The 19,551-nt window shown below is 30.4% G+C and overlaps 3 protein-coding genes across 5 annotated transcripts in view; 2 read left to right on the top strand and 1 right to left on the bottom strand.

The window, feature by feature from the left end:
• The window catches only part of LOC130902176 (runt-related transcription factor 3-like), a 67,323-nt gene extending 62,874 nt beyond the window's left edge, over nt 1–4,449 (top strand). For both annotated transcript variants that reach the window (XM_057814070.1, XM_057814071.1), the window contains 2 exons: nt 3,623–3,763; nt 3,907–4,449. In XM_057814070.1, the coding sequence (XP_057670053.1) occupies nt 3,623–3,763; nt 3,907–4,397 (632 nt within the window). In that variant the 3' untranslated portion in view covers nt 4,398–4,449. The remainder of the gene's footprint in view (nt 1–3,622; nt 3,764–3,906) is intronic.
• On the bottom strand, nt 2,226–19,080 carry LOC130902175 (F-box/LRR-repeat protein 4-like). 2 transcript variants are annotated; one of them, XM_057814068.1, is made up of 11 exons: nt 18,810–19,080; nt 18,606–18,706; nt 18,350–18,547; nt 18,078–18,294; nt 17,394–17,519; nt 17,206–17,330; nt 14,539–14,645; nt 14,293–14,454; nt 11,875–12,106; nt 9,420–9,615; nt 9,243–9,361 (listed from the first exon to the last, which is right to left on the bottom strand). In XM_057814068.1, the coding sequence occupies exons 1-11, from the start codon at nt 18,957–18,959 to the stop codon at nt 9,299–9,301; spliced, it is 1,677 nt and encodes a 558-aa protein (XP_057670051.1). In that variant the 5' UTR covers nt 18,960–19,080; the 3' UTR covers nt 9,243–9,298. The 2 variants fall into 2 exon arrangements, with proteins under 2 accessions (XP_057670052.1, XP_057670051.1); XM_057814069.1 differs by lacking the exons at nt 9,243–9,361; nt 9,420–9,615 and adding an exon at nt 2,226–2,548 and having other exon boundaries at nt 18,810–19,069.
• On the top strand, nt 5,669–8,822 carry LOC130902178 (probable inactive peptidyl-prolyl cis-trans isomerase-like 6). Its single transcript, XM_057814072.1, has 7 exons — nt 5,669–5,943; nt 6,389–6,586; nt 6,666–6,728; nt 6,781–6,872; nt 7,221–7,421; nt 7,692–8,038; nt 8,625–8,822. The coding sequence occupies exons 1-7, from the start codon at nt 5,755–5,757 to the stop codon at nt 8,768–8,770; spliced, it is 1,236 nt and encodes a 411-aa protein (XP_057670055.1). The 5' UTR covers nt 5,669–5,754; the 3' UTR covers nt 8,771–8,822.
• Nucleotides 19,081–19,551: the final 471 nt, after the last annotated feature.

Here is a 19,551-nt window from a genome sequence, read left to right as displayed (position 1 = left end):
TTTGTATGTGAACAAAATACTCCAGTTTCCGTTATTTTTTTTTACTATAAAGACGACTTCCTTTTCTTTCCATAATCGCTGCGTAACTTCCATGTTAGTGAAGTGCTCAGTCCAGGATATTTTCAAAATACGTCGATATCCACCTTTGTGGTCCAATCCTCTACACCAGGGGTCTCCAAACTTTGAAGCCGTAGTTTGGAGTTAGTATTTCTTTGTTGGACAGAAAACTTCACAAACAACCCTCGTATCTTTCAACACAGAAGATTGTGAATAAATAGATACAGAAATCTCAACCTTCTGATTCCTCTTCGTGTTGACGATATTATACCTCTAGACCCGAATCGAAAATTCTTTTTTATTGTTGATAAAAGCGAATTATTATTATAAAAATAATATTATTAAGAACATTATCTGAGATTAACACCGAAACAATTTTGTAATTATTATTATTAAACAAAACAAAACAAAAAAATCGACAGAAATCTTTGTGTAACGTTCCGCACGAACACCCGGTATTCCGATTCAGGTCAGTATCGCGTACTTTGTGTTTTGCCACGGAAGTTTTATTTTAAACATCGTTATGCTGAAGTGAGTACCAATTTTCCATCGATTAGAAAAACCACTCAACCTATATTATTACTTTTCGATTATACCGGATTTATTTGGTAATAACTTTTATTTTAATAATTTAGTACAATCTGTATTTATTATTACACTGTTTACCTATTGTGTTCAGTAATAAAATTTGATAAAAAACTCCTAATAATACGGCCATGTTTTAGTCACGTGATGTTTTACGACAAATAGTAACAACGACGTACATCACGGGGAACAAACAGTAGCGTTATTAAAATATATTATCGATAATCGAGAAATCGATACCAACAATCGATACCCTCTATTCGTAACGTCTTATTTATAATAAATAATACAAGTTATTCGAAAATTTTATCCTCAAAAAGATGTGCAGTTGTTATTAACTAACTGATAATTTTTATGAGCACTTTCTAAATTGTCGTTCACTGGGGGGAGGACATAATAAAGCTATTATTGACAGAAATGTACGTATATATATCGATTGATCATTCTAGAATGACGTCATTGACAGTTCGGTCAGGTTTAATTTTATGTAGAAAACTTTTATATGTCATTTTATATGATAATTCGAAAGAAAATTACTTTTTCCAAATTTCACAAACTAATCTACAACATACGAGTTGTGATAAACATATACGGTGAATTATTTTATTAAAAACAAAATAAAAAAGTGTAAAATTTAATTAAATAAATCAAAGTACTATCATTGACTTGTCTTACCTTATTTAGAAACGGTTTTCATCTGATATCTTGTAGCATGACACTTCACGTCATTTCTTAAGGTCAGAAAATATTAAATTCTTTCAAATTTGTCGAAATAATTGCAAAGAACAATGGGAAAAAGACAAAGTCACAATTAAAACAAATGTTTTGTTTGCCACTTAGTCAAAATGGCCGACTTGTCAAAATCACGTGTTCTAGAATAGTCCATTGTGGAACTTATCTTATTAAATACGAGGGTGTTTCGAAAGTTTCTGACCAAATAAAAAAAATAAGCAGTTTGAATTCACTTGCCTAAAATTTACGGTCGTAAATGATGGTTCAGAGTCTCCGTCTTAATTATGTAGGCGTATGGCCTTCAAAAACAGCTTAAAACTCAGCCTATAAAGTTTTTACTTTTTGGACTCTGGTATTCAGAAAATAGTAATATTGAGTATTTTTTACCTCATTTATAAACCATTTTTTGAGAAAACTAGATCGGGTAGAATCGATTTTTTAGGTTATATGTAATTCAAATATAACTGTACAGTCTCTACGACAATAGTTATTAATACGTGAAATAACAATTAAAAGATACGAGATATTTAATTATGATTACAATAAAATACTTTTAATTATTTCATTATTAAATTGTAAAATCCACTTACCTCTAATTTAAATTACCACATTTTCGTATTCCCCCTGTAATAATTAATTCCTGTACCTACATCTGGTGGCGCTCTAATCAACTGTCATTTATTAAACTTTCTCCACGTAATGTACACCAAATTTAATAGTGTAAATTACACTTTTGAAATCCAATTTAAAGAAAAATAATGACAGATTTTAAACTGAACAACGTAGTATATAATATAAATATTAAATTATTTATTGATAAGTATTATTATTATACACTATATCATATTACAACTTATATATTTATATGCTATAAAAATACTTGTAGGAATGTGAAGTCTGTATCGGTCATTGATATTATTTTCTTGCTTGATTTGTGAGTAAATATATATTTTATATAATAAGAATGCCGAGTTCATCTTATTTAACGAGTCGCTGATGTGTAAAGCTGCAACCGAAATTCAATCCATATTCTACTGCTATCCGTTACTGTGTAATGTAAGATAAATTTACTGCTTCACTGACTTTCAATCAGTTGCAAGTAGAAACCACCATTTTTCTCAATCGACGTCATTCGAATGCCCATTGTGAATGAATCTTGTATCTGTAGTATTTTCTATAATGGAACTCTCAATGTTTATATTTATTTTTTGTTATTATTTCAACACGGATAAATCGTATACCGACCACTGAGATTTATTCGCAGATAATACAATTTATATATCTATATGTAAAAAAAGTTTTGAGAAAATAACTTTTATGAACACGTCAAAATATATTACTGTTTATGAATTGAGAACTGGCAACATTGGTGTTACCAAGTGAAATATTCCGTAATTTTGTTTGATATTTGACAAGGGAATTCAATCGATTTTTTTTTGTATCTCAATTATCAAAAGAGAATATTTACATTTATATTATGATTAATTTTTTTAGGAATTAAAAATTGATTTCGATACCATGAAAAGAATAAAAAATCTTCTAAGACTATAATAATTATTTTCAATTTTTGTAAAACAATCGAAAACGAAAGGGTATAGCGAATCGTGAATAGTCGTGTAAGATCGTTTTGACATTAATTCTTGCAATTTTCGACCAAATTAGCAATCCATGTCACTTAAATTTCAAAGAAAATAATTTTTTATGATGTTTATAAATACCAAAGAGGTAAAAGGTGAAAATAAAGAAATTGTCTGACCTTCGTTAAACAAAAATTGAAAGTCATGACACATAATTTCAATATAATAATCGTGGCGGACTTACCGCCATGTTTAATATTCAAAAGACGTTGCTACGATAAGACATTGTATGTTAAACGTGGTTCATATACGATTCTTTGAAAAATCTTTAACCAAAAATAATAAATCGACCCACATAAAAGAAAAATTTTATTCGTCATAGTTTCTTTTCATATATATATATATATATATATATATATATATATAAATTAAACTTTTGAGGTACAGTTTTATACTGAATATTTAAATGTAACAGATATAAAAAAATATTATAACGACATATGATCGTATTTACATTGTTGCCGGAACTTGTTTTTTATCTTTAAAATTATTTACTTTTTTCCCACTGCAAATAATTATTATTAAAATAATGATATTCTCATTTTGTACCATTACCAAGCAATAAAATATATTAATTAACTTATTCACTAATTAATATTTATGATTTTCAGATGACAACCCGAGCAGTACGACACATTGTCCTTCGAGTACTTGGCCTGAATATACAAATTCGTATGCCCCGTATAGTCCGCAAACAAATTATGACCCGCATCAAGATTCAACGTACGCTACTCACGTACACCTCCCGACAGGTAAATAAACTTTTTTATTATTTTGTTTATTATTCGGTTTATTTTTAATTACAAAATCAAATTTTGATAATATTGGGTATGGCTTATTTGTATGGTAAAAATTTAAATACAGTCAACTTTGAGAAAATAATTTTTTTTTAAAGTTCTTCCAGATTCGAGTTCGAACGAATACATCACAACGTCCCTGACGTCACCGCCGCCGATATTCAACAGTGCCAAATCAGATTTAGATATGATAAGCACGAGGTATCCCGACAACAACTCCTATTGTCCCAACAATTGGTCGGCGAACCCATCGTACAACAACAATTATTACAATCACACCTACAACCAACAACAGTATTTGAATCCGCCGACGATGGTGGTTTATCCCTCCCTTTATTCGACTGTGAATCAAAGCCAAATACATTTTCATCTACACGCGCCCAGTGATAAATTCGATCCTTATAAAAACGAACCTTATATTAAGGGCGAGCAATATTTAACGGATAGTAATGCTCTGACGAACCCTCAAAGGGTAGAAACGGTGCAAAATAGTGATGTAGTGCACGCACACGTGGATCCTTTAAGGATCGAAGAATCGGAACGAACCGCACAATCCCAAAATGATCCTTCGGTGTGGAGGCCGTACTGATATATTTTAAGTTTATTTATTATTGTAAAATATAAAATTAAGATTTATTAAATCGTTTTATTTAGATTCCCTTCTTCTATTTCAGTAAATGTTTTAAAATAAACTAGTTCACAATTTAAAAAAAAATCCCAAATTTCCAGTAATTATTCTAATAGATATGGAAATAAACATCTTTGTACTATAATTTCTAATATATTTGTAAAAAATTCAGTAAATTGTCCCAAAATGTATAGATCAGAATACCCAAAGTAAATATACCACATACATGGTTAACACGTTGACTAACAACTATGAAATAACTCATAATTTACTCCCCGAAGGAATTTTTGTTACATAATCGAAATAAGAAATAAAAGCTCACATTACCTACACCTTACCATGATAACTTTGTATTTAAATTAGTATTTTTAATGATAAAATGCGATTAAACAAAATTGTGAAAATTACTGCAGTCAACGAGTTAAAACTTGCTAGATAGTAAAACTAATGTATTTTTATGAAAATCATTTAAATATAATTACTTACTGAATTATTATTTTCAATAATAACGTTTTCTTCATTCTTACAATGTTACAAATCAGCACAAATATACAATTTCATTTAAACAATCAATGCGATAATTCTTGGTAAATTTCTAATATCTGCTTTTATAAATTTGATGTTCATGATTTGTTTTATTGTTTCAACTACTAAAAAGCAACTTTTTCGTTGGTTTAAAATTATTTTTTGGTAATAAATACAATTTAAAGATTTGAAGCACAAAATCTGTTTAATATAAAAATAATATAAACAAATGAAAATGACATACGAATATTGACATTGTACTCTAGTTCGAAGAGTCGGAGATTGATCGATTCTACTTTATGATCGATTATTCTCAGTACTTACGATGTCAGCGCCTATTTGCTGCTTAAAAATACCAGAAATGTTATATAATTGAGATTATTAGAAATTCAATCATAAAACTGATACACATTTCATTCAAGTTTTGTTATAATTTTTGAAAAGTATTCATTCTTGTGCTATTCGATTCTCAATATCACTCGATTCTTCTACTAAACATACAAAACACGTTAACTCGTTCCAATCACGACGCATATAGTTATCCATAGTTTAAATTTATTTATTATTAAATTTTTATAACCATTATTTAGTGTAATAAATTTGTATTCATATATTTGGTATCCTTTGGATAAAAATTATGTGAATTAAACATTTTTTTAAATACATTTTGATAAGTGTCAAATAAACTATTTTTGAATTTTATAATTTTATTGACATATGTCAACAACGTCACTTCGAATTAAATATCAACCAGAAAATATATACTTGAAAATATCGAATAAATTGTAGTAAAATGGATAAAGACGAAGAAGAAGTAGCCATTAAAAAAGAAACATTTTTTATTTCTGGTATAGTAACAAGCCCATCGTTTCAAAGATGTAGATTCTTAGCTATAAAACTATACAGAAGTTTCCCGAAATTGTATGAGCAACCGAATATTAAACCAATGTTTAATGTAGAATGGGAAGAATACTTAACAAAGGTACAAATCGAATAAATTATTTAACAAATTACTCATTATATCAACTTTTAAAACGTTTTAAACTATAAACACCACTAATCAATTAATTTGAAAATGTTTTGTACGAGGTGTCTCAAAAGAATGTTCACCTTTGTATTGCTTATTGCGCGAACGCAGCTATTCGATGGGGCGCGGGAGGTATGTCAATCGTTAGCTTGGTTTTGGGGAATTTAGTCACTATGGAGCGTTTCTCGGAAGATTTCATTCAGCAAAATTATTTTTTCTTTGAACCTCGCAGGGGAAAGTGTATGGTGCTAAAAGGAGATTACGTAGAAAAATAAATATATTTTTTTCCAAATTTTTTTGTTTTTTTTGTCGAGCCAGGTATTTCTCGGACCATCCTCGTATATCATTTGCAGTTCAAAATATTCAAGGAACTAGAATGTGGAAATCCCTCGTTTTTCAGATGAAACGTACTTACGGCAAAAAAATATGGGCATTAAAAAAACAAGTGACGGTTTTTGTAAACGATAGCTATTTAGGAGATGATACAGATTTCGTTAACCATCTTCAACAGAAATATCATTTCTCCTTGAACTTAGACCTGGATAAAATGGGAAGGTGCCATCTCGTGGAAATGTTGAGAAATATAATGGGTAAATACGTAAGTCGAAAAAAGCATAAATTCACATTTTTTGATAACAGGTATCCAAAATTTTCATCAAGCAAATAACTCATTTTAGAGGCAGATAGCTTATTTGACGATATCGATTAATAACCAAGTGATCGGTTCAATGATGTTCGAGGTAAATTGAATTTAAATCTCAAAAAGTTATTTCTAAATCAATAATATTCTAGTTATATAACGATTTGGTTCCTCTAGCTTCTGAAAATTTCCTTGAAAGATGTAAAGACATGGAAGACGGTTATACAGGAACGCCAATTCATAGGTAATAATTATTTTTCATTCGCAATGAGAAATACGTAACATGGTAACTACAAACGGCAACCCACCATACTTAACTGTAATACGTTATGTCTAATATTTTACATGTCACCACGGACCCATCATACTTATATGAACTGTGTTTTGCCTAACTTCATATCTTATGTGTCAAAGGTGGCAACCCACCATACTTAACCGTATTATGTTACGCCTAACTTTATATATATTACGTGTCAATACGACATACCAACCATGTGAATTGTGTATTGTCTAACTTTTATGTGTTAAAACGAGCTAAAGATTGCAACACACCATACTTACCTGTATTCAGTTCTGCCTAACTCAATTTCAGGATTGTGAAAGGCGGTTGGATTCAATGTGGAGGTTGGAATTTAACAAACAAAATAATGCCTTGTGAGAATTACGTAATTCCACATGACAGGAGAGGCGTTTTATGTACGACAAATATTGGAAGACACAAAGAAAATTCTACACAGTTTTTTATTACATTAGCTCCAGCCCCTTGGATGGACACCAAATATGTTGCTTTCGGGTAAATAAGTGTCAAATTAGATAATATCAATATTATTAATTTATTTACTATACAGGACGTCACAAAACATCATCTTGATTACTGAATACCACAACAATTTACTTGTTTTTGTTGCTTTTGGGTAAAAAAGTGTCTAATTGGATATATTGATATTATTAATTTTTATATTAAACAGGACGACATCAAAATATATTCTTGACAACTAATTATCACAAAAATTTTCTTTTTTACGGTTCATTTTCAGTATTGATACTTTGTCCAGTATTGTAGGCAACTACTTCAAGGAGAAGAAATATTGAGAGCTATCGAAAACGTCCCTACTTATTACGAATCACCCAAATACCCCATAGACATAATAATGAGCGGGGAAGTAACCTTGGACGGTATACCTGATTACTTCACTTCGACAGATCATCCCGGATATCAGAGTATTCAACCCACGGATGACATGTGCTATAAAGACAATTATAATATGGTACCAACAACATCTAGATTCTCTATAACGAAGTTTAGACATGGTTTGTACAGTTTGGAAACAGATATGAGGAATTATCTGACGTTTCCACAATTACCGGATTATCTAATGCCGAGAATTGACAAAACTGGATCCGAAGGAAGTAAGTAACAATATTTTATGTTACAGTAAGTTTTTTCTGACAAGTAATTGTAATATTGATAAACAATGAAGATTCACTTTTTTGAGTAGTTTTATGGTTTAATGTCAAAAAAGAAGACGAAAACAATTGTGTAACTACCAAAGTAAAATTAGTCACTTTCTAGTCATTTTTGGTAGAATTAGATATAGAGTGATTTAGGTGAACCGTCTATAAGTAAATAAGTGATTTATGTTTATAATTGATATAAAATCATTTTATTTTTCAAGAAAATCTCGTGTTCACGTATTTGTTATTACTATTTTGAGGTTATAGCAACTTTTGTTATTTAGATGATCAAAACAGTGACCGAAATTGATTGTTAGTGGTTGATTTTACCATTTTTCACCTAGTAAGTGTTAGTTTTAGAAAAAAAAGATGATTTATATTAACAAAATCTCGTTTTCACGTATTTGTTATTACTATTTTGAGGTTACACAAACTTTAGTTATTTAGATTATAAAAATGATTGTTAGGGGTTGATTTTACTATTTTTTACCCTATAAGTGTTATTATTAGGAGTTTACATCAACAAAATTTTATATTACAGGTAGTACTAGTACTCTCGATATAGGAAAATTCGTTACATTGGACGTACAACCTCTGGTGTTACAAGATTCCGTTGTAGATTTTTCCAAGACTCAAAATATTCTAAAAGATTGCAAAATGCCAACCCAGAGCAATACTACATTGTAGAAGTTTATATATATATATATATCTTTATAAATATATGTTAGTGCCTCGTGAAGGGTTTTTTTTTCTAATTTGAATCACAGACTGGTGAAAACAATACTGGAGATAGAGGAAGAAGAAAGGAGGGGAAAGGATACAAGATAATTTGAGATCAAAAGCAATGAATAGAAGAAGAAGAAACATGGAAGTTATTCAAAGAAATAACGTTCGAAGAAACGTAGGAAGAGTGAAAGACAAAGAAACTAGAGCTCCAAGTAGAACATTGCTAGATAGAATTTCCTTCTTTTCGCTGTAACTTTGTTTTCATTCAAATAGTTAAGTAATTTGGACGCTACATTGTTTATAAAAGCAATGATAACAAAAAGGAATTTGAGTGGATAAAAAAATTTTGAATAGAAAGTTACAAATATTGATTTTTGTTAATATATAGTGTGTTCCAATATAAATATAGTTTTCGATAACTAAAATCTCCAAATGTATTTCAACTCAACACTTTAATTAAACACATTTTAATTAACAACAAATAAATTTTTAATCGCACTCGTTAAATACCTTAATAATTACGTGAGGATATTTCTGTCTCCAAAGATTCACCTGAAAGAAAAATGTTATCCTGTCAAGGATAGGAAGGAAACCGTGCAGGATTACGTACCTCTTCCATCGATATGGAATCGCAATAATACAAATCTAGCAATTGAAGTTTCGGTAAAGACATTAGGGCTTTTTCGCAAATCTGACTAGAGATATTTTTGATACCGAGGAAATCTAATTGAGTCAGTTCTTTACAAGATTTCAAAATCGGTGCTATCAAATTGTCCGTAAGTCCTCTCCATTCTGATAATATCAATCTACGATAACATTTTTATTATTTAATTCCTGCGTCAATAATTTGAGTCATTCAACACGACAGTTCAGAAAAAAAATAAACAAGATTCGAAGGCTAACCTGTCAATGTATTATAGGAGCAATGTCAACCTGCCCTACTACAGCCTTAGAAGCGCTACTCCAGGTCACCTAAGGATTCTAGAGCTAATAAATCTGGAAACCGATGGACCAAATTCATAGCATGTTGGACAAAGATACCCCATTCGAAGTGGTAATTAACGACCCCCAATCATGGATTGGCAACCAGGAAAAGCTGGGACAAAAAAAATCAATAACGAACTGAACAAATAGTTAAAGATTGAGATGGAGTCTTACTGGAGAAACACTCCAAGTTTAAGATGATCCGATAGATTCATAACCTTTTCAGTTTAGAAGTCTGAAGAACTCGTGATTACTAGAAATAACATGAAAGTGGTGGTCGGTTTTGTGGCAGGTCACTACCCCGTCAAATACCACATTAAGACGATGGGCATGTTTGGCTAACAAATAAGTGTCCTATACTGTAACGACTATTATCAAAAGTCTTGAGAAGGGTTCCTGAAGTGCTGATATGTAAACAAATATGTCACCCAGGTAGTAGTATTTACAGAAAACTGCTTGGAAAATGTTTAAAAAGTACTAGTACTTAAAAATGTGCCTTCAACAGCAAAAATTGTGGGGAATTGGTTTGGGAAGTACTAGCACATGAAAAACGTGCACTATACAGTAATAACTATTGACGGAAGTCTTGGGAAAGGTTCCTTAAGTGCTGATATGTGAAAAATGTGGGCAAGGTAGTACTGATGACATAAAACAGTCCGGAAAACGTTTTAAAAGTACTAGTACATATAAAAACGTACCCTAACCAGCAAGAACTATAAACAATTCTTGGACATGTACGGAAAGGTTTGTAGAGTGATGATATGTTACAAAAATGTGCCCTGAGTAGTACTAATTACAAAAAAAACTGTTCGCAAAAAAATTTAAAAGTAGTACTACTTAACAAACGTGCTCCATACAGCAATAACTATCGACGAAAGTTTTGAAAAAGGTTCCTAAAGTGCTGATATGTAAAAAAATGTGCCCCGGATAGTACTTATTACAGAAAACAGTCTGGAAAAGGTTTTAAAAATACTAGTATATAAAAAAGCCCTTCTCATAGGCGATAACTGTCGACAGAAGTCTTGAAAAAGATTTGTAAAGGACAGATATGTAAAAAAATGTGCCCTAGATAGTACTCATTGCAGAAAAAAGCCTGAAAAAGGTTTAAAAGTTACTATTATATGAAAAAACCGTGTCCTAGGCCTCAAGAACTATAGGGGATTGTTGGATACCTACAAAAAGATTTGTAAAGAGATGTTATGTTACAAAAAAGTGCCCAGGGTAGTACTAACTTTTTAAAAAACTTTTCAGAAAAGCTTTTAAAAGGAGTACTACATAAAAACGTGCTCTTTACAACAATAATTATCGACGAAAGTTTTGAAAAAGGTTCCTTAAGTGCTGATATGTAAAAAAATGTGTTCTAGAGAACCATCATTATGGAATAACAATTATATGAAGGTTGAAAAAGTACTAGAACATAAAAAAAAACGTAGCTCGAATAGAAAAAACTATAAAAAATTTGCAAAACGGTTTGCAAATTGCTGAGATGCAACGAAAATGTGCCCTAAATAGTACTCTTTACAGAAAACAGTCTGGAAAAGGTTTTAAAAGTACTAGTACATAAAAAAACCGCCCCATAGGCAACAAGTATTGTCAGAAGCTTATAAAAATGTGCCCTAGGGAGCAATAATTACAGAATAATAGCAAATAAAAGGTTTTGAAAGTACTAAAACATGAAAAAGACGTACCTCGAACAGAAAAAACTATGGAGAATTATAAAAAAGGTTTGTGAGGTACTAGAACATAAAAAACCCGCCCTATACGGCAATAACTATTGTCAGAAGTATTGAAAAAGGTTCCTAAAGAGCTAATAGGTAAAAAAATATACCCTAGATAGTACTAATTACAGAAAAATGTTTGGGAAAGGTTTAAAAAGTACTATAACATAAAAAAAAATATGTCTTGGTGAGGAATCGACATAGAGAACCCTCAGACGTCTAAATAGAGTTTCGTAAATGACCATTACATAAAGTAAAACATGCCAAAGGCAACAATAATTATAAATTACCATCAACAACCATGGATAAAGATTTCTAAGTACCTATATATAAAAAAATATAGACCATACATATTATAAATACCTTTTCAATTTCGGACATCCCTCGGCGATATAATTCAAACAATTCCCAGGATCTTTGTTAACGAAACACCAACCAAGATCTAATTCGGTCAAATTATGACAATTGCTCAATTGCTTTACACCTTCGGCAGTCAAAGAAAACGTTTTCCAAGAACTCCATGTCGACAATTTCTTATTATATTCAACAGCAGTATCGACAACTTGATCTAACCGTTGGATATTTTCGCATAAATCTAAAAATTATATTTTTATCTCAACACCTTCCACCAACATAAAGACAACGAAAGATCAATCATCGTCCTCCGCTAGGGTTGAAAGAAACACACCAAAGGAGATAAAATAGGCTACGAAATAGGAAATGACGGAAAGAGAGAAACAAATAAAAACGAATATTGAGGGGAAAAACCGATAAAAGTCTATAAGAATCGGTAAGCTATGAAGAGAAGACACACAAGGAATGATGAAATTAGAAGACAAAATCCCTGAAATTGATGGAGCTAACTACTGAGGTATGCGGAACAAGTTAAACAACAAACCAAGAGGAACTAACACACTGGTGGAATGAAGAAATATAAATGGAGATAAAAGAGAAAAACCTAATGAAAGAAGCTAAGGATAAGTCTTGGAAAGAGTTCGGAAAAAGTATGGAGAAATTAGCAACTCGAGAACTACAAATGGTAAAATTCTAACTGGACTATTAGACACATGGAAGGTACATATAGAAGCAAATAAAGACGAAGAACAGTCAGAAATAGAAGACGGATATACAATAGAAACAAGCGCAATATGTGCAGAGCCGAAACTAGAAATGAAAAAGAACGAGATGATAAAGGCGATAGAAAAACTAAAAATAGGTAAAACAACGGGAATGTAATATGAGATAAAGACGAAAATGCTGAAGTAAAGTATTTGATTATTCACTTTGAGGCAAATAACAGATACAGAAAGTGGGATTTACGATGCAGAAGTTGATTTAGAGAAAATCTTCGATGGTACAATTTCTTTTTTTGTCATGGAAGAAATAGCTAAAGAAGTGAACGAAGGAGTAGAAAATAATCTAAAAAAAAAAAACGAAATAATGTATGCGAACGATCTACTAACATATATAATATAATAGAAGGGCTACAAAATAGAATACAGAAGTGGAGTAATGATAAAGATACGAAAGACAGAAATAATGAAAATATCAAACGAAGCAGAAGAAATAACTGCGTAATTACAAGAATTGGAAAAGAAGAGTGTTGACGGGTTAACGTCACTCAATAAATCGTATGACTAACTAAGAAAAACACACAAAATCTCTTTCAAGAGCAATTACAATCATTCCAACGCTTCTTTAACTTCTCGATGCCGTGTTTGTAGAAGGATTTGTCTTTTAGCTCAAAATAAGCTTCAGTTTCATCAATTCCTTTTTCCTTTGAGTCACTGGCGGGCAGATTTGGACAATACGGTGGTTGAGGAAGCAATTCGAAGTGTAATTCATCCAATTTAACCATCCTTAACATCGAATTGTGATTCGGTGCATTGTCTTGGTGAAACAGCGGCTTTTTCTTTGATTTTCGTATTCAAACGATCCAATAACTCTTTGTAGTATTCGCTATCGATCGTCTTTCCCTTTTGAACAATATTCCAAGCGTATCCCAAAATACTGAAGCCATAACCTTCCCAGCTGACTGTGACGCCTTTGGACGTAGTTCACCGGCTGCAGTCCATCCAGATGTTGATCGTTTCGGTTCCGGAGTGAAGTTATGGATCCATGTTTCATCTATTGCCACATATCGACACGAAAAATATGTGTAAACATGGCCAAACACTGTTCTGAATCATCAACGCGTTGTTGTTGTTGATAGACTGTGAGTAAACGCGGCGCCCACTTTGAAAAAAGCTTTCTCATCGTGAAGTTTTGGAGTAATAACATCAATTGGTCGATCAGAACGTTCACCATCGTCGGTGTCTGTACGACCACGTAAAACAAATAACAAATTGTTCTTTTCGATGGAGCAGAGTCCGGATAACAAGTTTGAAGCCATTGCTGAGCTTACGTCATGTGGATTCGACAATGGCCGCGCCATCTGTGTGTCAGTCACACGATTTATTGAGTGATATTGAGGGACAATCGTAAGACCAGAAGGAAGAATTGAGTGATAACACCAACCACCAACGCTGATATATTGTTCCGAATTTTGGATGTTGGAAGAGATCCGATAAAATAAGGAATGAAATGAGGGTTACAAACATAAAGAAGAGAAAAGCAGGCCCTGAAGGACATGGAATGGAGGAATAGCAAAAAAACTGGAAAAAACGAACTGAACTGGAGTCGATTTGGGGCTAATATAGATCCACACACCTCTTCAAGTTTATACGAGACCGTTACTAGTAAAAAATAACGTGGATGTTGATTATTTTGATTGAAACTTACCTAAAATAATAACAGATAGATGCGGGTTCGATTTAAGTATCGATATAACGTGACAATCGTGAATATTGGTCGAGGTAAGATCCAAACAAACCAACTTATTCAAGCTAGTCAATAACGAGAAGTTAATGGTGAAACACGATTTGACATTATTCAATCTTAGATCTAAAATAACAAAATTCGTATGAGGACGTCGAGAATATTTCAATTTCAACATTCATTAGTATGTTGATTGTGGAAATATGTTACCTACTAGTTCTCCACACTTGGACGTTTCCAACATGATCTGACAATTTAAAAAATTGCAGTTCGCTAAAGATAAGTGAGTGAGAAATTTCTGATTCGTTCCGATGAATCTAAAAACATTTTTCACTTTGAAATTTTCCTATTTTGAGTTCTATGTGTGTTGTTATAGAAAGTAATGAACAATTAAATGGTGTAGAGTGTATATCAAGTTTTTTTTAATCGATTCTAACTAAATCTGAACAGTTGAAAAAAAATCGAGCTTTTAGTCGATTATTTTGATGAATTCTAATCGAAATCTTAATGATTGAAACATAGGAAACTCGAGGTTTTGGAATTTCGATTAGGTATAAATTGATATTTTATATATCGATTTTAATCGAAATCTGAATATATGAGTTAAAGAACTCGAAGTTTTGAAAGATCGATTATCGAAAAATTGATTTTTTCATCGAATTACTACCATAAATGTTGATGATTGAAGAATACATCGATTTTCTTATCGATTTTAATCGAAATCTGAATATATGAGTTAAAGAACTCGAAGTTTTGAAAGATCGATTATCGAAAAATTGATTTTTTTTTTCGAATTACTACCATAAATGTTGATGATTGAAGAATACATCGATTTTAATCGAAATCTAGAAAATGAGTTACAAAACGTGATGTTATAAAAGATCGATTATCTAAAAATTGATTTTTCATCGAATTACTACCATAAACGTTGATGATTGTGGAATATATCGATTTTTTTATCGATTTCAGTGTGAATCGAAATAAATAAGTTGAAAAACTAGAAGTTTTAGAAGATCGATTATGTAAAAATTGATTTTTTCATCGAATTACTACCATAAACGTTGATGATTGTGGAATATATCGATTTTTTTATCAATTTCAGTGTGAATCGAAATAAATAAGTTGAAAAACTAGAAGTTTTAGAAGATCGATTATGTAAAAATTGATTTTTTCATCGAATTACTACCATAAATGTTGATGATTGAAGAATACATCGATTTTCTCATCGATTTTAATCGAAATCTAGAAAATGAGTTACAAAACGTGATGTTATAAAAGATCGATTATCTAAAAATTGATTTTTCATCGAATTACTACCATAAACGTTGATGATTGTGGAATATATCGATTTTTTTATCGATTTCAGTGTGAATCGAAATACATAAGTTGAAAAACTAGAAGTTTTAGAAGATCGATTATGTAAAAATTGATTTTTTCATCGAATTACTACCATAAATGTTGATGATTGAAGAATACATCGATTTTAATCGAAATCTAGAAAATGAGTTACAAAACGTGATGTTATAAAAGATCGATTATCTAAAAATTGATTTTTCATCGAATTACTACCATAAACGTTGATGATTGTGGAATATATCGATTTTTTTATCGATTTCAGTGTGAATCGAAATAAATAAGTTGAAAAACTAGAAGTTTTAGAAGATCGATTATGTGAAAATTGATTTTTTCATCGAATTACTACTACAAATGTTGATGTTTGAAGAATACATCGATTTTCTCATAGATTTTAATCGAAATCTAAAAAATGAGTTACAAAACGTGTGTTATAAAAGATCGATTATCTAAAAATTGATTTTTCATCGAATTACTACCATCAACGTTGATGATTGTGGAATATATCGATTTTTTTATCGATTCCAGTGTGAATCGAGATAAATAATTGAAAACTACAAGTTTTAGAAGATCGATTGATTTTTCTTTTGATTTTTTTTTTCGAATTAGTACCATAAACGTTAATGTTTGAAGAATATATCAATTTGCTTAACGATTTTAATCGAAATCTAATTATTTAAGTTAAAAAACTCGAAGTTTCAAAAGATCGATGATCTAGAAAATTATTTTTTTTGTATTTACTACGACAAACGTAAATGGTTGAAAAATTTACCGATTTTAACCGAATACTAAATAAATGAGTTAAAAAACTCAAAGTTTTCAAAGATCGATTTTATATAAATTCATCCTTTTCCTATGTAAAACCACAATTATGGCTGTTTTACGAATATATCAATTTTCTAATCGAAATCAATTGAATAATGTGTTTAACAATCGAAGTTATAGAAAATCGATTTTCCAGAAATTAATATTTTTCAGATTACTACTACTTAATAAAACATCGCCGTTGAAAAAATATATCGAATCAAATAAAAATCTGAAAAAATCGAAATTTTTTCCATTCAATCTACTAGTTTCAAATATTTCAAATATTAAAATCCAACCAAAGACATAGTAATTCTATGAATCCAATGAATATAGAATATTTTAGGTTATGTGGATAAATAAACGTAAAGTATAATAAAAAATCCAAATCATTAAAATCGACCTGACATTTACCATAGGTTATAAACACAAACAAACCTCAGATTAAATTTTTTTAAAAGAAAAATTGTTTGTTGTAGTTTTTTTTTAAATAAATTTAAATGGTTAATGTATTAAATTAATAATCCTTAGCACGTCACTTTGTTCTCAAATGTTAAATGAACAGATTGCAACCAAAAATTAAATTATACATATTCTATTGTGTCCTAAAAAGCATTTTAAAGTTTAAAAAGTCTCTCCTGTAAGTCGTTTTCCTTCCGCACCCTTCAATCATTACGCAACTGTCTAAATTTCGAAATTATTTAGTAAAAATAAACTTACATTGCGACAAGTTGATCGAAACCATCGATATCATTACCACACCAAGACAAATCTAATTTTTTCAACGTCTTTGATTTATCCATAAAACACTTTATAGTATCACAGTTAACAAGGTGCCAATATGGCTGAAAAAACCATACAAATTTATATATAGCTCATGTTGATCAACTACGAAATCAATTTCTCACCTTTAAATTTAAATTTTGATACAAAATAGCGTCTGAAGTTATAAAATTCCATCTTTTATTAACTCTCGAACATCTACTTAAAGATTTCAAATCCAAATATTGGAAAATATGTAAAATAACTTCATTCTACAATTCGAAAAGTTGACTTAGTTTTTTGTACATAGGGAAAAGTGGAGCACGATCAACTAGTGACAAAAATTTTTCTAGTTTAGTATTTGTTTAGCAACCATCAATTCGTAAGCATGGAAAAAATTGGTCATCGTTATGTGATACAATACTTCTATTTGAGAGGCCTTAGTCCAACCAATATGCAAGCTGGACTAGATTCTACTCTGGGTGAGACTGTTCCTTTGTTATTAACAATTAAATATTGAGTAGCAGAATTTAATCTAGGCCATATGACCTGCATATTGCCCTAGACAGCAGTAACTATTGTCAGAAGTCTGAAAAAACGTTCATAAAGTGCCGATATGAGACGAAAAAAGGTTTAAAATGTAATAATACATAAAAAAATGTTATTATGTCTAAAAAATTCCCAACAAATGTGAAAACTGTTTGATATATTTCATCAAGAGATTCTCCTTTTCTATTAACAACTTTTTATCAGATAATTCATAAAAAATATACCCTCTTACAATAATTATATATTAAACTAAAAATAATAAATATGTTTCTCAAACTTACCGGTAAATATGAAAAACAATCTAATCTGTTGTTCTGTTCGTCTGCACTTGAAATATTCATTTTTGATGCTTCAAGTTCCACTATTTGAACAGAACTTATACCTCTCGACATTATAGCTTTCTCTATTTGCGAAGCAGGTTTATACCCTCCCAAAAGAATAGCTTCAATAGAATAATGATATTCTAAATGGCTTTGGTTAAATTCCAAACGAATTGTACTGAAAAATGAACTTTAATCACATCTATTATTAAAATAAATAAATATATATATACTTTATTAAGTAATTGACTTCTCGAATTTTAGGATGAAATTTTCTAGCATTATGAGGTAGTTTTTCCGGTGCGCCTTCCCATAATAATATCCACGGTCTATCAGTCCTAAATAATAATTTACCCCAAATTCTAACTACTGCTCCAGGATTAAATACTTCATATACACATATATCTTTTGGAAGAACAGCACCTTCAAATCTATAAATAAATTAACAAAGTAGTATAATTTTTCCAAATTTAGAAAAAATCATCTTACTGGACGATAATATAATCTTGAGCTCCCAAAGGATCGTAATCCTGAGGTCTGTAATTTGGCTGAAGCTTCTCACTACATTTCAACCAATTACCATAATGTCTCTATGAATGAGTTTAATTTAATTATAATAATTATACTTAAATGGCAAAAAACTTTACGAGATTTTGTTATAAGCACATTATGACGTATTATTATTTTACTTACCAAACAATAAGCTTCGGGAAAATCTCCATAAGCAGGATAATGTTCGTATTTACCTATAACATTATTAGGAGAATAATAGAAACTATTAGAATAATTATATCTTGAAGTGTAATCTACAACTTTTTGAACATAATATTCAATTCTCCCCATGCTGAAACACTTTATTATTCATATCAATTATTTAATTTATTTATATTTTGGATTATTTTTGTTGATCACCAGATAATTTTCTGTCAAAGTCATATGGTAAGATACGATGTTCCATTTTGTGCTTCCGGATTCGATCAGATAATATAAGTTTCAAATAAATGAACGCAGATTATAATGGAACGTTCGGAAAGTAATCCGGATCCCGTTTACTGTAATTCAAAAAGTGAATTTTCAAAATTGTTAACCTCCTAAACGGTTATTTTCATTAAATTTAACAACAAAGTGAATAATATGTTATTGAGCCTTGCATTGTTATATAATTTTTAGCCTTTCCGCCATAAAAATAGCTCTTTGTTGTGAAATACGTGTATGTCGTGAATTGCTGATAAATACTCAGTAATGATTATTTAAACACCTAAAATATAATACATAATTAAATTGAGATTCATAAAAAAACCTATAAGTTATGAATTATTAAAGTAGTAAAAATAAACTTTTTGTAAATTGAGTTTACATTTGAATTTTCCGCCAAAAATTCTCATCAAAATCTTGTTTTAGATAGAATCCGCAATCAGCTGATAGGTGATCTATC

The sequence above is a fragment of the Diorhabda carinulata genome, chromosome X (assembly GCF_026250575.1).
Source record: "Diorhabda carinulata isolate Delta chromosome X, icDioCari1.1, whole genome shotgun sequence".
Taxonomy (NCBI): Eukaryota; Metazoa; Arthropoda; class Insecta; order Coleoptera; family Chrysomelidae; genus Diorhabda; species Diorhabda carinulata.
Note: the sequence above shows the minus strand (reverse complement) of the source record. Positions and strands in the feature narration are given on the sequence as shown.

What these genes read in the sequence shown, in the direction of transcription:
- LOC130902178 (XM_057814072.1), top strand. Translation starts at nt 5,755, where the DNA reads ATGGATAAAGACGAAGAAGAAGTAGCCATTAAAAAAGAAACATTTTTT. An exon ending in ACCAAATATGTTGCTTTCGG is followed by an intron (nt 7,422 to 7,691) that starts GTAAATAAGTGT and finishes CCAGTATTGTAG; the next exon opens with GCAACTACTTCAAGGAGAAG. An exon ending in CAAAACTGGATCCGAAGGAA is followed by an intron (nt 8,039 to 8,624) that starts GTAAGTAACAAT and finishes TTTATATTACAG; the next exon opens with GTAGTACTAGTACTCTCGAT.
- LOC130902175 (XM_057814068.1), bottom strand. Translation starts at nt 18,959, where the DNA reads ATGGGGAGAATTGAATATTATGTTCAAAAAGTTGTAGATTACACTTCA. An exon ending in CAAGATTATATTATCGTCCA is followed by an intron (nt 18,548 to 18,605) that starts GTAAGATGATTT and finishes ATTTATTTATAG; the next exon opens with ATTTGAAGGTGCTGTTCTTC. An exon ending in ATTGTTTTTCATATTTACCG is followed by an intron (nt 17,520 to 18,077) that starts GTAAGTTTGAGA and finishes TTCGAATTGTAG; the next exon opens with AATGAAGTTATTTTACATAT.